Source organism: Sceloporus occidentalis, unplaced genomic scaffold, assembly GCF_023333645.1.
Source record: "Sceloporus occidentalis isolate IW3139 unplaced genomic scaffold, rSceOcc1.0.p SCAF_23, whole genome shotgun sequence".
In the NCBI taxonomy this organism is placed as follows: Eukaryota; Metazoa; Chordata; class Lepidosauria; order Squamata; family Phrynosomatidae; genus Sceloporus; species Sceloporus occidentalis.
In genome coordinates, this window is record NW_028317003.1 from 2,478,949 (window position 1) to 2,495,410 (window position 16,462).

Consider the following 16,462-nt stretch of genomic DNA (forward strand, 5'->3'; position numbering starts at 1 on the left):
GGGGTACTGGTTGCATTTCTCTTAAGCCTGAGCCATGCACAGGCCAGAGTTCCGTTCCCCGACCACCCCACTCCACGGCGGTGGAGGGAGCCCAAACTCCTTTCGTAGCCCACCCCAGTTTTTAGGCCACGCCGCCGGTGGGATGCCGGGTTCCATGCTTCCTCCTCCGTTACCGAACTGGGGATACGGCAATCCTCACACCCCTCCCTTTGTGCAAAGGCCTCACCGGCCTTACGGGAACGGAGGTGGGCAGTCTCCGCGCTCATCCCCCGGTGGAGGTCAGAACTTTTACGGTGGTAGATTTGGCAACCAGTCCCCAGGGAACACCCCGCCCCGACGGCCTAGTCCTCGTTATAATTCAGGCCCCTACAACATGTCGCCAGGAGGAGGAAACATGTACCAGCAACAGCAGCATCATCATGCCCGAGGTTACGGCTCTCCCAGGCAGCCGATGAACTACCAGGTAATAGGGAGGAAAGGCGGTGTGTACAGAGCCTCACCGACCGCGCACATGGGGGTGGGATATTATCACACACGAAGTGGGGAAGCACCGGATCGTTGAAAAAAATACAAATGAAAAAATCGCGTGTGAAATGGGGGAAGGGTAGTCCAAATATCGGTACGAGATCTGTGCGACGAGGCTGGTAAAAAATTAGATCTGGACTAAACATTGGTCTTTATCCTTGTGCATACGCAGGGTTTATATTAAATATATATATATTTATTGTAAAAAGGTATACGCTAAGCTTGTGTGATGTATGAGGAGCTGGCGAGGTAATGGCGATTGGGTGTTTATAGTAAGGTGTGTATTCTGGAAGGTTCCTGGATTGCCTCTTCTTTTTCTTACCAATGAATTTTTTTTTTAATCTATAAAAGATTATACCTAGAAGGAGTTGGTGAGTTGGGATGACCAAAAAACTGCTTAAAGTTTTTTATAGCATAGTAATAAAGTATGATTTTATAAATCTCTTGCACACTTCAGGCATTCTGAGTAGACCTTAGGTAATGCCGGTCAAGACAGGCACTAAAATAGGGAAAAGTAACAAGAATAAAGATTCCAAGAATCTTATTACATTACATCATACACCCACCTTGGAGAATTTCACCCATATCTTCCGTGGAGAAGATATTAGGTGAGACACCAAAAAGGGACATTTTGTTCCTTTATTTTTTTTTATTTTTATATATTAAATTACTTTTGCAGGCTTGCTTTTAGATTGCAGTATTGGACAGCTACACTTGGCTCCCAAGCACTTTTAAAATGGTGTTCCAGGGTTACTAAGACTAATTATTTTTCCAAAATGTTCTAAGGTATGGATACGTGTAGTAGAAAGTAGGTAAAGTGATAATGTGACTTTTCTCCTTCCACCTAAATAAATAAATATTTAGTTTAGGCTGAAACATTAGTAGCTGTTCATTGTGAAGAACAGAGGAAAGGTGTCAAAGTGACACTGCTTCAATGAAGGATGTGTTTGGATAGCGATTGTGCCCACCTGGCAGATCCATATGCCAACAAATTCCTGAAGCTTTTGTATAGACGTCCGGCTGTCGCAATTTAACTTCTTTTTCCCCAGTTTTCTTTAGCGCAATCTACAGGTATTTTCCTTCTATAAGCAGCATTTGGCGATAACATGGTTCTCTGTTAGAGCTGAAAGTAATATTAAGTAAAGTTACACCAAGGCTTCTGCATTGTGTATAAGCTTGCGGCATACTGTAGCGGTAAATGTTTGTAAAGCGAATCTAGTCAAGATCTCCTCTACAGGATTTGGTATACTGTAGCTGCAGGAATATCATCGGCAAACAGTCCTGTCTGCCTGAAGGAGGCACCAGTTGGTCTACAATGCCACCAAAATTATTTTACATCTTTGGTGGAAAGATGGCTTAGAAATGTAGTAGTGATTACTTAATAATTTTTTCTTTTTCCCCGTGTAGTTTTAAAATAACATTTTGCACCCGTCTTGTCTTCTAGTAGTATGGCTAGTCATAATCGTATGAGTATTGTCAAACAGCATTTGGTGGTCTACATTATTAACTAGTGATCTTTAATTTTCACCGATAAGGTCTAGTGTAAATGTATGAGATTTATTAATTTACTTGGTGCTGGTGCTGACCCGTTAATTTTAAACTTCTAAACATATGTAGTTTCTCTCAATAATTATAGACCACTTTAGGGCATATATATGGAATATTTTTTTTACTTGATGATTTTTCTTCCAAGGGTTCACCCAGGACATCTACACCATTTGGTACAGCGCATGGCAGAGAGAAAAGAGTGTCTAATGATGTGGAACAGTATTACAGACCTTCAATGCTTGAGGACCCATGGGCTAATCTTAAGCCATTATCACTTTCAGAAATAGAACAACCCAACATCAATGAGCAAACAACATGTACTCGTAAAAGGGGAAGGTATTTTAGTTAACACCCTTACGCTTATTTCTCCTGGGTAGAGCTAAAACCCCACAAATGGTCAAGGACACAGTTCAGAACCTTTTTTAATTTGACAGATCCTGTCTCTTTTATCATATTTTTTTATTACAACATAACGTCGGTCTGTAATATTTTGGAAGGCGTGAGCTCTGTGGTAAGATAAATCAGGAAGAGTCCACCAGCAATGAAGAACAATTTTGTTCTGTAATCACCAGCGTTTCATGTGACTGTTGTCCGCAGCTCTCAGATTCCAAGACTTGTTACTCTTGCGCACCTGGTAGGCTTAAATTGAAGCCTATTTTTTACCGTTTTCTTCCATTATTAAATGGATTTATTTTTTTAGGTGACTTAGCCGGATAAACAATATAGGTTTGTAATACTTTATTTATGCAACAAGCATGTTTGTGCAGCGATTTCAGAGGAATTGTGATTTTTGTATGACTAGAATCATCAAAATATGTTGATGTGTAATATTTCATTCTCTGATCATTTTTTTTAATAGAAACTTTTTAATCGTTTCAGGGTGTTTATTAGATTACATTTATGTAAATTTGTACATAACTTCAGTTAAGTATATAAAAAAAAAATACCTACCTGACAAACTATTGAAACATTTTGTCTGTGTCCAGATCTGATATTTTGCTATAAAACAAGCATTAAAGTGGGTCACGATATGTACAGTTTTTTTCTTTATGGCTTTTTTTTCTTTTTTTCTTTTACTATGTTATAATGTTGTGTGAACTGACTGGGGATTTGTTTTATTGTACTTATAGAAACTTTATTTGTAAAAAACTATTTCTAGAAAACTGTTACTCCTCAAGTAAACCATTTATTTGGATTTGTAGATCTTTTATTAAGATTCACGTCTAGACCTTTGAAATAGTGGTATAAACAAAAGGGGGCGCGCACATTCATATGCATATAGTTTTCTATGTTTAACTAAAAACAGACAATGAGTTAAAGGAAACAAAGGTTTCCACTGAGATTGTTATTCTTAACAAAGGCAACCTATGTTTATAGTGAAACTTAAGAGGTGTTTCTAAAGAACCGATGATGTCCATCAGCTGTGGTAGGTGAATTCAGAAGGATAAAAAAAGCTGTATCGTAGAAATTACATTACAATTTTATGATAATAAATTCCTTCAGTAGTCATGCTGTGTCTGGGAAGAGTTACGAAAATGCAGCATAAAATAAATGCAAAAAAGTTATTGGTCTGTAGTAACTTATAGGGATCCCAATTTTTAAGCTTTGAACACTCCTTGCCGCCTATTGTCCTATCCTAGGCATGAAATAATTTAGTGGTCTTTAACAACCTGTACAAAATGTAGGTAACAACTTATAGTAGCCCTCAGGTATGTGTTGGTAAGTAAATTTGGGATATGACTAGGGCTGCAACTAACGATTATTTTAATAATCGATTAGTTGGCCGATTATTTTTTCGATTAATCGATTAATCGGATAAAAAAAACAATATGCAAATTTTTTGTTTATTTAAAATTTAATGAACTGGATGTTAAAAAACAACTTAAAATTTACATTAACATTCTTATTTTGTTATGATGTAATAAAAAATGTTCATTAACATTCTTATTTTGTTATGATGTAATAAAAAATGTTCAAAGTACAAAAACCCAAACACAATATTTATGAAACAAAATAACCCCAAACATTCTGAAAAGAGGTGGACTATTACTGTTCAAGAAACTTTGCCCCAGCCCTGGCACTTTGCACCCAGCACTTTGCACCCAGCACTTTGCACCCAGCCCTGGCACTTTCACCCAGCACTTTGCCCCACCCCTGGCACTTTGCACCCAGCACTTTGCCCCAGCCCTGGCACTTTGCACCCAGAACTTTGCGCCCTGGCACTTTGCACCCAGCCCTTTGCACTGTGCCCCTGCACCCAGTCTCCAACTCTGCCCTGCACCCAGCCCTGCCCCCACATTCTGCCCTGCCCCCACACTCACACCCTGCACCCACTCTGCCCTGCACCCACACTCACACCCTGCACCCACTCTGCCCTGCACCCAGTCTCCAACTCTGCCCTGCACCCAGTCTCCAACTCTGCCCTGCACCCAGTTTCCAACTCTGCCCTGCACCCAGTCTCCTGCCCTGCCCCCACACTCACACCCTGCCCTGCATCCCCACTCTGCCCTGCACTCAGTCTCCTACCCTGGCCTGCCCCCCCACCCCCACTCTGCCCTCCCACCCCCACTCTGCCCTGCATCCCCTGAAACCCCACCCCCACCCCCGCGAACCGCTCTGTGCGAATGGAGCCACTCGCACAGAGCGAACCGCTCTGTGCGAACGGAGCCACTCGCACAGAGCGAACCGCTCTGTGCGAACGGAGCCACACGCAACTAAAAGAAGGCGGAGAGTGCAGCGGAAGCGGGGAACGCTCGCGGAGGTAAGTAAAAGGAGCCGAGTGCTCCAACAACGAATCAATCACTCGATTAATCGATAACGGAAATCGTCGACAACGATTTCCGTTATCGATTATTATCGATTTTATCGATTCGTTGTTTCAGCCCTAGATATGACGAGGTCTAATCACAGAGGAATATAAGATAAACGCAGCACAGGTAAGTGGGCACTTAGTGTTAACGTATATTAAGTGTTTGATACTAAAAGCCATTGATCCACAAATAAAAAGGCCTTGGTTAGCCAGAGTTGTATATTGTAAGGAAATTTAGTTTGTAAGTCGTCATATGCTTGCACATTTTTAATAAAAAAAAAAAAAAAAAGGAAATGGAACATAAATAGGGAGGGGATCTTTTGCATGAATTATGCAGTAAAACAAGTCTATACCTTATAAAGCCTTTAAAAGCTCTTGTTTTATTGAGAAATCTGGCTTCCAGAGTTTATTGTAGATACATGTAGAAGCAATAGGGTATTAAAGTATTATTGGGTGATACACCATAATATGTCCATATTGTAAAAAACCATAAGTGTACAAAGTACAGGAGCCCTCAGTGCTAGTGATATGGCACTAAAGTATTTGAATGAAAAACATTTCTGCCTAGCACACGTTGCATGTCCAGCAATTCTGTTGGGACATATGGATCAGTTTAGAGTGATTTTTGAGGAATTAAGAGCAGAAAAGGGTGGATTATGTAAATTGGAATAAGCAGAAAATGAATCAAACAAGGGGGAAAAGGGGTGGGTTTAGTTTAAAAGGTCATTGTCCATTACACACTTTTTTTTTTAATGTAATGCATTTAGGGCTGCAACTAACGTTTATTTAAAATAATTTAATGAACAAACTGGATGTTAAAAACAAACAGCGGAATAAACAAACTTTGAGAAAAATGCATTTCTTGTTTTTATTTCCCAACCTGCCCCCCCAGTTATGCACATTTTAGCCCAGGCTTGCCACACTGCCTCCCAGATATGCCTTATACCCCCTGTATACCTTATACCCCCATATATGCTCCTCTGCCCCAGCTATGTTTATAACCCCCTATATGTCATAGTGCTCTCTAATATGCCTTATAACCCTTTATATGCCACGGCCCCCCCAGATATGCCTCCACCATAGAAGCCCTGGCGGGAGTATCGGCCAGCGCAGCATAGGTTGTCTGCACGCATTGCACAACATTTGCCTGCTGCCACAGACGAGGATCCCCTGCAGCGCTGCAGGGGACCTGGATCTTCCTCTCTGACAGCAGGTGGGAGTCTGCGTGATGCGTGTACACAAACCCCTGCTGCTGACTGACACTTTCGCTGGAGTTTCTATGACAGCACCGGAAGGCCATGTGGCACCATCATAGAAGTGCTGGCAGTAGAGAAGGATGTCTGCGCACAGACGCCCACCAGCTGTCAGGAAGATCCAGGTCCCCTGCAGCGCTGCGGGGGATCTGGATCTTAGTGTTATTATCTGACCTCTATTTGAGGTCAGATTATAAAATAAGGTGTATTTTGGTCTGAAATAACCCTCATTTTATATGCGATAAAATCAATTTATTTTATCGATTAATTGTTGCAGCCCTTAATGCATTTATGAAATCCTATAGGTTGTGTTCTTAATTTCTCACTGAGTGTAAAAGATTTCGTTATTTGTTTAAAATGGTGATTTATAGGGCTGCAACAACTAATCGATAAAATCGATGATCAATATTGAAAATCGTTGACAACGATTTTCATTATCAATTAGTCAAATCGATTTTTAGCAATTTATAAAGAGGCTTTTTTTTTTTTTTCCTCCAGAGAAAATGCTCTGGAAAAACTCCTCTCCTTATATAATCTCTCCCCTCTGCTTCCGCTGGGGCTTCTACGATGCAGCACCAGCATCGCATAATGTAGAAGCCCCAGCCAAAGTGAAGGGGAGTAACGGAGGCTGTCTGTGCGCATCACACACACCCCCTCCAGCTGACAGAGAATCAAGGTCTCCTGCAGAGGATCGTCCTCTATGTCAGCTGTCAAGCTCCATTGAAAGTGCCTGTTGGCAACGGAGGTTCACAAAACACCAGGGCGTCCGGAGAGAGGCAGAGTGGTGTCTGCCTCCTCCCCCCTCCCATACACCACTCTGTCTCTCTACCCGACTCCCTGGTGTCTTGTGAACCGCCGTTGCTGAGAGGAGGCAGATTGGTGTATGGGAAGGGGAGGAGAGAGGCAGATTGGTGTATGGGGAGGGGCAGATTGGTGTATTATGGGAAGGTGGGGCAGAGTGGTGTATGGGAAGGGGGGAGAGGCAGAGTGGTGTATGTGTGTGTGTAATGAATTTCAGAGTGGCATATCTGGGGGAGGCAGAGTGGTGAATCAGGGAATATAATGAATTTCAGGGTGGTGCAGGGCATTTATGGGGGGCGGAGTGGCATATCAGGGTGCACAGTGGCATATAGGGGGTATAATGCATATCAGGGGGCATAAGACATATCTGGGGGTAAAAGGTATATCAGGGGGCTCAGTTGCATATCACTGGCATATAAGGAGTATAAGACATCGGGGGCACAGTGGCATATCTGGGGGCACAGTGGAATCTCTGGCATATAAGAGGTATAAGGCATATCTGGGGGCAGAGTGGCAAGCTGGGGGTCAGATGTGCGTAACTGGGGCAGTTTGGTAAATAAAAGAAAATATAAACAAGGTTTTTTTCTCAGTTTTTATTGAATATGAAAAATAGTTAACATGAATTAATATTTACTAATAACTGTATTAAAACCTAGTTTGAGAAACACTGGGTTTGGGTTCTTGTCGCTTTTATTATGTCAGTAAAATAAGAAGGTGAATAGAGAGAGAGGCCATTGTGATAAAGAGATGAAAGTGTAAATTGTAAGTTTATTACATTATTTTAAATTTTAAAAAAAATGGCATTTTTTTAATCCGATTAATCGAAAAAATAATCGGCCAACTAATCGATTATTAAAATAATCGTTAGTTGCAGCCCTAGTGATTTACCTCACTTAAGTGATGTTCTAGTTTCTGGTTGTCCAACTTTCATGATGATCATCCTACGGCTTCCACAGTCGTCATGTTTTAATCTATGTATTAAAGTGTTTATTTCCATGGCAGTGTTTAGTGAGTTGTTCCTTTTGTTTTACAGTCTGGTGGCATAATTAAGTTCGCTTCTTGGAAAGAGCCGCACTACTTGTTCTGAACTCCGATTTACTAGATATTTATTTATACTTGGACTCGTACATTTCTTAAATTTTATATTCATCTATGTATACAAATTGTAATGGGTGTGGTGCCATATGAGTGCATGATCTGCAGTTACAGCATCAGAACATTTCCCAACACTTAACATGGGTTATTTTAAAATGGCTTCATCTAGTATGTGTGAGCAATGCATGGCACAATCAGAGACTTTAGTCGTTCATTGATGTATCATACGTGTTGGAAAAAATGCCAGACCTAGTCTGTTAATAAAGGTTAGTAAGCTGTCTCTCTTCCTTGTACACAGTGTAGCCTATTTATATAACATTGATAAGGCTGTTGTTTTCACGAATAAGTATTGTGTATTACACACATTTTTACAATGTTGGAAGATCTAGTTTATAAACTTAACACCTTAGCAAAACATACTATATTTTTTCATTATTTATAGCTGCTTTGTTGTTGACCCATTTGCAGCCAAACAGCCTCTTGGCCCTTACACCCCCTTAGCTGTGAGTACTTTCTGTGCTTCAAGCTCTGTGCTGGGCCTGCATGGAGAATTCCCCTCCCTTAGACAGTTCCCTGATTCTATTACCCTTCATGCCTTCTTTGTACTGCGTGCCTGTAGGAAGAAGACTATTTTAACTCATTGACATCTGTTCACTAAAGGGAGAGGCGTCAGGGGAATTGTACTTCAGCTCCAGTACATTATGAATTCTACTGCAGGCTGGCGTGGTTAAATGAATGTGATTTCCCTAAATTCTCTTCACCCATTATATGACATTATACAGGGCCAGCTGAGCCATTGTAGTCGATGAAACCTTCTGAGGTCAGCCAATCATAGTGAAGTGAGTGTTAAAGCCACACACAGCCACTAGTCCTTTTAGTGAATAGACTATATTGTGAGAAAATATCAAGATTGTATTGTTAAGCGGCTACCTGCACAATACACTCATGCACACAGATACAAACCAATCACTGAAACATTCGATTAGACACATAAATGTATAATTACTAGCTTTCCATACAGGGCCTGGGAATGAAGGGGGTTTACAATGTCAATCAAACTCTCATCAGCCAAGTAGGTTACTTTAAAAACACATGTTTTCTATTTTCAAATAAATTTCTTACACTGTTATTAGTCCTGAATATGGAAATCGTGAAAACTGATATTTGACATGACAGATCTGCTTTAACTCATACCCAGTATTGTAATTTGTGTCATGCTTGCCAATTCCAAAGAAAGATGGTCCCATCTGAAAGATCTTGCTACCCCTCTTAAGATCACACTAATGGTTCCATCTATAACTTATAAAAGACACGTGTCATGGTCTTCTGCATGTACACATGGAATGTGTCTTCACGTTTTGACGAAGCTATCAATAGTTCTAGACAATATGGTCTATTCAGTAAAGGGCGAGTTGACAGAAGCGTTTGCAACACAGCTCAAAGCCTCGACTATACTATACATTGTAAAGGATCAACTCCAGCAAGCTTTTCTGGCCCTGTATGATGCACAGTTTAAATCAGTGAGTTTTCTCCAAAGTTACTTCACAGGTGAGTTTTTTTTGTTTTTGTTTTTTTAATAAAAATGTATGCAAAAATGGTGCTTGTTTATTGTTAGGTGTACACAATCACAAATCACTGAATGCTTATGCACTATATCTTTTAGTTGTGTTTTGTTGGCTCCATGAGTATTTAGGGGTTACCTTTATTTTGAATTCAATGAATATGGCACTGTAGTTAGTGTCTTGACGTTTTGTTTTTAAAGGGGATACATGGAAGGCGTTTTCTGTTTTTTGGGGGGGGGTTTTTGCATCTTTTGAGTGCCCGGTTATTTAAGCATGCCTAATGTTGGAAGGTTTCCAAAAACATTTCTGTACACATTACATGATTGCTAAACACCGCAAGCAAGAATTCTTAGTATTACAATATGTTAAATGTTGCATATAATTTTTCATTCAATGCATGGAATTTGTTAAAAAGCATGTTTTTGTGTGGTTGAGTTCGTGTGATTTCAGTACAGGGTGTGCAGTTGCAACCCCTTACCCCTAGTATCAAGCCTGATGAAGCTCCTTCACAGCAATAGCATGGGTTAGGATTTTGCCTTTTTACCTTAAGACAGTTGTTATAATGCCCCCATTTGGTCACTGACTGCCTGAAATGAAATTTTGTGTTTCTTAGGTGACACCTGCTGCATCTAATGTTGGAGTGGGTATAATGGCAGCAAAGGATAAAGGTAGGTAAACCAATAATGATTCAGATGTTGTATCAAGTCTTTTAGCGGTATTGGCACGGTAAGTATTCTGGTTTAGAATAATATAAACTTTGTGCAGGTTGGGCCTTGTATGCTTACAGAGGTTTTTTAACCTTTAATATGTTGCCGTATCCTATATTTGAGAAAAATGAAGAGGCCAACTTTAATTTGAAGTAACTAAAAAAATAAAGTTATAAATCACCGTTGCACTACCTTGAGGTGCAAGCAGGCCATCATTTTTGGATACTCCAGCTGGAGCACAGGCTTTATCTTCTAAAAATTAATTTTAATAACTTATTCTACCAAGGATTCACTGAGATGCTGGCCTGTTTGTGACCCCTGTGTATTTGGAGTTGTGTGCCACTACTCAACATACTTAAAATACAGTCAGGTCCATAAATATTTGGTCAGTGACACAATTTGCATGATTTTGGCTCTACACCACAATGGATCTAAAATTGACTGCATAATTTCAGCTTTAATTTGAGGGTATTTACATGGACGTAAAACAGGCTATTGTTTGGCTGAAACCCAAAACAAAACCCCATCAGAGAAATATCAGGGTTAGGAGTGGTCAAATCAATCTCACATATTCTCAAAAAGATGTAATTTCTTTGAGCTCATTTACACAAAAAGTCTTCGACCACCACAGAAGACAACTGTAGTGGATGATTACAAAATTATTTTGTTGGTGAGCAACATCCAGCCCTGTCAAGAAAACTCTCCAGGAGTTAGCCATATCATTTTCAAAGTGTACAATCAAGAGAAGACCTCATGAAAGTAAATACAGAGGGTTTACCACAAGGTTTTGGAAACCAGTGCTAAGCCTCAAGGTATTCTTGACTTTGGCAGGAAAAAAAAAACGATGAATAGAATGACCTATACCAGAATGATGGGAAGAGTAGAAGTATGGAGAAGGGAAGGACCAGTTTATGATCCAAAGCATTCTACATAACCTAGAGCATGGTGATGGCAGTGTTATGGCTGCTGGTGGAACTTGGTCACCTTTGATATGACTGCCGGCAGAAACAGAAGGATGAATTCTGAGGTATATACTAACATCTCAGATTCAGCAAAATGTGTCAAAACTGATACAACAGCGATTCATGGTACAGTGGAATATGGCACAAAACATACTGTGAAAGCAACCAAATAACTTTTCAAGGCAAAGAAGTGGAATATTCTTCGATAGCCAAGTCAGTCACCTGACCTCAACCCAATTGAACATCTTACCTACTAAAGGCAGCAACATAAGTGGAATTAAAGACCTGGCAAAGCTCCACCAGGGAGAAAACCCAGAATTTGGTGATTTACATGGGTTCCAGGCTTCAGGCAGTATTTTACTGCAAAGGATTTTCAATCCAGTATTAAAAATGATCATTTTGTTTAATTTACTTTTGAACCCCTGATGGGCACTGTATGAAAATTACCGTATTTGCTCGATTATAAGACAAGGTTTTTTTCAGAGCAAATGCTCTGAAAAATACCCCTCGTCTTGTAATCGGGGTCGTCTTCTAATCAGACCTCAAACAGAGGTCTGACTATGAGATTAAGATCCAGATTCCCTGCAGCGCTGCAGGGAATCTGGATCCTTCCGGTCTGGTAACCTCAGCTGCTACCGGGCGTTTATCAGCGAGCGCCGTGAAAGCGCGGGCAGCAGCGTACCTTTCCCTGCATAGCGTGCTCTCAACATGGGGGACGCCTCCTCTGCGCCGCGATAGCCCGCCCACTGCCGGGGAGCAGAGCCGGTTGAGGGAAATCATTGATCTTGGCACCGCACTCCAGAAGCAAGACACCGTGGGACCTGGGCGGCACTGTGCCGTCCCGAAGTCCGGTAGATTTACCGCTTTAATTTTCTGGAGGAGGCGGGGCCTAGCGGGTTCACAGCACATCATGCCGTAATGCCGTGGGAGCCGCAGTATACTAAGCGCCTGCTGAGCCATCGCGGTGAGTGCTTTAGTTGCTTGAGTGTGTGTCTTGGTTTGGAAGTGTGTCTGGGTATGTGTGTCAGAGTGGGTATGTAAGTGTCTTGGTATGTAAGTGGGTAAATTAGTGTCTGGGTGTGTAAGTGTCCCCCTATATGCCACTCTGCCTCCCTGATATGCTTTTTATCCTCCTATATGCCACTCTGTCCCATGATATGCCTTTTAACCCCCCAGAGTGGCATATAGGGGGTTAAAAGGCATATCATGGGCAGAGTGGCATATAGGAGGGTAAAAAGCATATCAGGGAGGCAGAGTGGCATATAGGGGGTAAAAGGCATTTCTGGGGGCAGATGTGCATAACTGGGGGGGAGGTTGGCACATTAAAGGACATGAAACAAAAAATATTTTTCTTAATCATAGCTTTTATTAAATATGAAAAAATAGTTTACATGAATTAACATTTACTGGTAACTTTTTTTCTTATAGGGTCGTCTTTTAATCAGGCTTTCTTTTTTTCCTAAATTAATATTCAGATTTTGGGGGGTCGTCTTATAATCAGGGTCGATTTATTATCGAGCAAATACGGTACTTTTAATTCTTAGCAGTTGATATGTATATTTTTGTTGAACTCCTTGAACCAAAGCAGAAAGTGTGCAATTCACTTAATTTGAAATCCACTGTGGTGGGGTACAGAACGAAAAATTCTGAACATTTTTTAAAAGAATATTTATGAAACTGACTGTATTTTGTAAATGGGTTGGTACCTGAGACTTAAATGCATAGGAGGGTTGCATTGACTAATTTTTATTCAGTACAGATCAGCTTCAAAAATTTATTAAGCGGTACCAAGCCTGAGCCTTCTAGGGCTGCAACAACTAATCGATAATGAAAATCCTTGCAACGGTCGCCGGCTGCCAGAGAGGAGGATCCGCCCCAGTGCTACAGGGGACCTAGATCAATCTCTCTGGATGCCGGTGGGCGTCTGTGCGATGCGCGCAGACATTCTACGCTACTGCCGGCACTTCTACTGGGGCTTCTATGATGGAGCCCCGGTGTCACATGACCTTCTGGTGCTTAGTCATAGAAGCTCAAGGGAAAGTGCCGGCCAGAAGCAGAGGTTGTCTATGTGCATCGCGCAGACGTTCGCTGGCTGCCCCCACTAGACACCAAGGAGTCTGGAGCACGGGGGTAAGTCGGTGGGGGGCATATCAAGGATACAGTAGTATATAGGGGGTTATAAGGCATATTTGGGGGGGGGCACAGTGGCATGTAGGGGTTATAAGGCATATTGGGGGGGTCACAGTGGTATATAGGGGTTATAAGGCACAGCTGGGGGCAGAGTGGCATATAGGGGGGTTATAAGGCACAGCGGGGGGGCAGAGTGGCATATAGGGGGGTTAAAAGGCATATCGGAGGGCACTATGGCATATAGGGGGTATAAGGTATATCTGGGTTGGGCAGATAAGGCATATTTGGGGAGGATGGTGTGGCATATCGGTGTTTATAAGGCATATCGGGGAGGCAGTGTGGCCTGGGCTCAAATGTGTATAAAGGGAGGGGCAGGTTGGGATAAGTCCTGTAAGTTGCAAGGAGGGGCCTTCATAAATGCATTCTGGTGCCATGTGTTCTCCACGTAAGAGGCGTACACGGACCAGGCCATCCACATGATGTAAAAGAAAACGTGATCCGTTAGTCCAGGCTCATGTGCTCATTGTAGAAGCTTTTGGCAGGGGACAGGGGTCATCAAGGCACCCTGACTGGTCTGCGGCATGCAGCGAACTGATGTACTGTGTGTTCTGACACCTTTCTATCAGACCCAGCATTAACTTTTTCAGCAATTTGAGGGCCAGTTGCGCGTCTGTTGCATTTAACCACACGGACCAGCCTTCGACCCCCCCCCATGGATCAGTGACCGTTGGCCAATCATTTGCCAGTTCACCATATTTCCTTCCTTGGACCACTTTTGATAGGTACTGACCACTGCCGACCTGGAGCACTCCACAGGAGCTGCTGGTTTCACCCAGTTGTCTAGCCATCACAATTTGGCCATTGTCTAAGTCGCTCAGATCCTTACGCTTGTTCATTTTTTTTTTTTCCTGCTTCTAACACATCAACTTTGAGGATAAAATGCTCACTTACTGCCTAATATATTCCACCCACTGACAGGTGCCATGATAACATTATCAGTGTTATTCACTTCACCTGTCAGTGGTCATAACGGCTGATCGATGTGCATATACATATATAAATTTGAATAATAAAGCCAACCTCTGTATTCATTCCTGCTAACAAGAGGATCTTTTTGGGAACAATGATGAAAATAAATTCTCAGGAGGTATTTATTGGTTCCAATCTCTGAAATGTGTTCATAAAAGCAGTTTTTACAGTTTGAGTTGCTGTGGTTCAATGGGTTTTCTTAATAAAAGTTTATTAAAATGAAATGTGTGTACTTTTTTTTCTATTTTGTGCTCCTTAAAATAAGATAAAGAGCAAAATTATAATTTACAATTGAGTAACACGAGGCGCTAGTGGGTAAGGGCAATGCACTACAAGTAGTCGACTCCAATGTTCTACTAATATTTGCTCACTATTATTTTGACAATTTCTAGGAAAGGGGTTGTTCATTAAAAAAACCTGCTTAAAAATCATATCCTAAATAAATGCTCTGGTCATTTGGTTGCATGCTTCAACCTGAGTCAATTACCAGATGACTCTTCTTGACCAATATACTCTATGCTTGTGCATCCCTTACCTTTGGGGTGGTGATTGGTCCTTACTAAATTAGTAATGTAAATAAATGACAGTACTTTTTAGTGGAATGGGAGAGAAAAAAAACAGCCAGTGCAGGAATACATAGTTGTGTAGACAGTTGCTTTGCTTGTTGAAGAGGCAAAAAAAAATTAATATCGACAATGTTGATAACCACACAGCAAAATGGTTGTAAACACTTCATTTTTATAAAAGCAGATATAGAAGTGAAAGGTGATGATTGTTAACCTTATCTGCATACACCTACCCAGAATCCCTTGTGGTTGGGGCAGCACCACAAGATTTCTGAGGGAACAAGCGTTCTGGCTTGTGGATTAGTGTTTAAATAATGCTTCTACTATCCCTATGTCCTTTATTAAAAGTCTGGTTTTGCGATTGATGGTCTTGAGGTCCTGCACCACAGCACAAGGGAGCCCCTTCTCATTCAACTAATATGCCCTACACCGCTATGTGATCAGCAGACAGGGAGCAACTTTCTAACCTTTGGTTGAGACTTGGGAGCCACAAATACAACTCATTATTTGAATTCAGATGGGGCGTTAGAACTATTTGGACACGGTTCAAAGTAAATTGACATTAGTTGCCAAAGTTGGTTAAATATTTCCCAATATGGCAAAAATACATATCAGGGATATAATATTTGTGTATATCATATAACATTGGGTTTAGTATTAGGCATTCCTATGGTACACAATGGATCTTACAGATGCTCTCACAGCGGACCACAAATCTATAATACTATATAGATAATAAGAACATTGTAATGTAATGTGAGGTCAGTCCCAAACCCGAGGATATTCATGTAAATAAAATGTGACAGAACCCGTTTTCTAGACACATTTTCCCCCTATGAGGCCCACCTCACCAGTTTATTATAAGAAAATATAGATAGTATAGAAAAGTATGGTATGCTTAACTTCACTGGTGCACACACTTTTGAAAGCCACAGCTCCCACCAAATGGGTCACCCAAAAAAGTACTTTTATATGCTTGTGTGTTATTTTTACTTTGTAAGTAGGCACCTTTGATATCACAATTTGGCCTACCTGCTGCAACCGGTTTTTTTTTTTTGTTTTTTTTTTAAACACAAACAGAATCTGACAATCACGTACCAAGCAGCATATGTCGATCTCTCCAGAACAGAACCTCTGTTTTTAAGTGAAACCGCGGAGCTTTGCACACATTCAAACAAGTATGGCTTTCACAGGAAGAGGTATAAGTAGATTGGTGCTAGCTACAAAGGCTTGGATGATAGATAGATATCACACACGTACCACAACTACACATTAGAAAAATTTCTTCAAGGCTCTCTGTTTTTCCATTATTACATGTTTGCGGGTTTTATTAGGGCCTAGCTTCTCAAAGGTGAAAGTCATCACTCCAGTCGACGGGAGTTTTTCTTTTTCACTTCCTTGCAGCCTCTACATCTGTTCCTGAGAACTCTCATCGGGGTGAATGTAGAAACATACAAAGAGATGGCAGATAAGAA

At 41.2% G+C, this 16,462-nt stretch overlaps 1 protein-coding gene across 1 annotated transcript; it reads left to right on the plus strand.

Moving 5' to 3' along the window:
- Positions 1-34: 34 nt before the first annotated feature.
- LOC149300679 (M-phase-specific PLK1-interacting protein-like) lies at positions 35-2,422 on the plus strand. Its single transcript, XM_089484748.1, has 2 exons — positions 35-463; positions 2,219-2,422. Exons 1-2 carry the CDS (start codon positions 35-37, stop codon positions 2,420-2,422), a joined length of 633 nt encoding a protein of 210 aa, XP_089340874.1.
- The last annotated feature ends 14,040 nt before the right edge of the window (positions 2,423-16,462 follow it).

Bases quoted from the DNA above. Each gene is read 5' to 3' on its own strand.
- LOC149300679 (XM_089484748.1), top strand. From the start codon at position 35: ATGCACAGGCCAGAGTTCCGTTCCCCGACCACCCCACTCCACGGCGGT. The intron at 464-2,218 runs GTAATAGGGAGG...TTTTCTTCCAAG, and splicing joins GGCAGCCGATGAACTACCAG to GGTTCACCCAGGACATCTAC.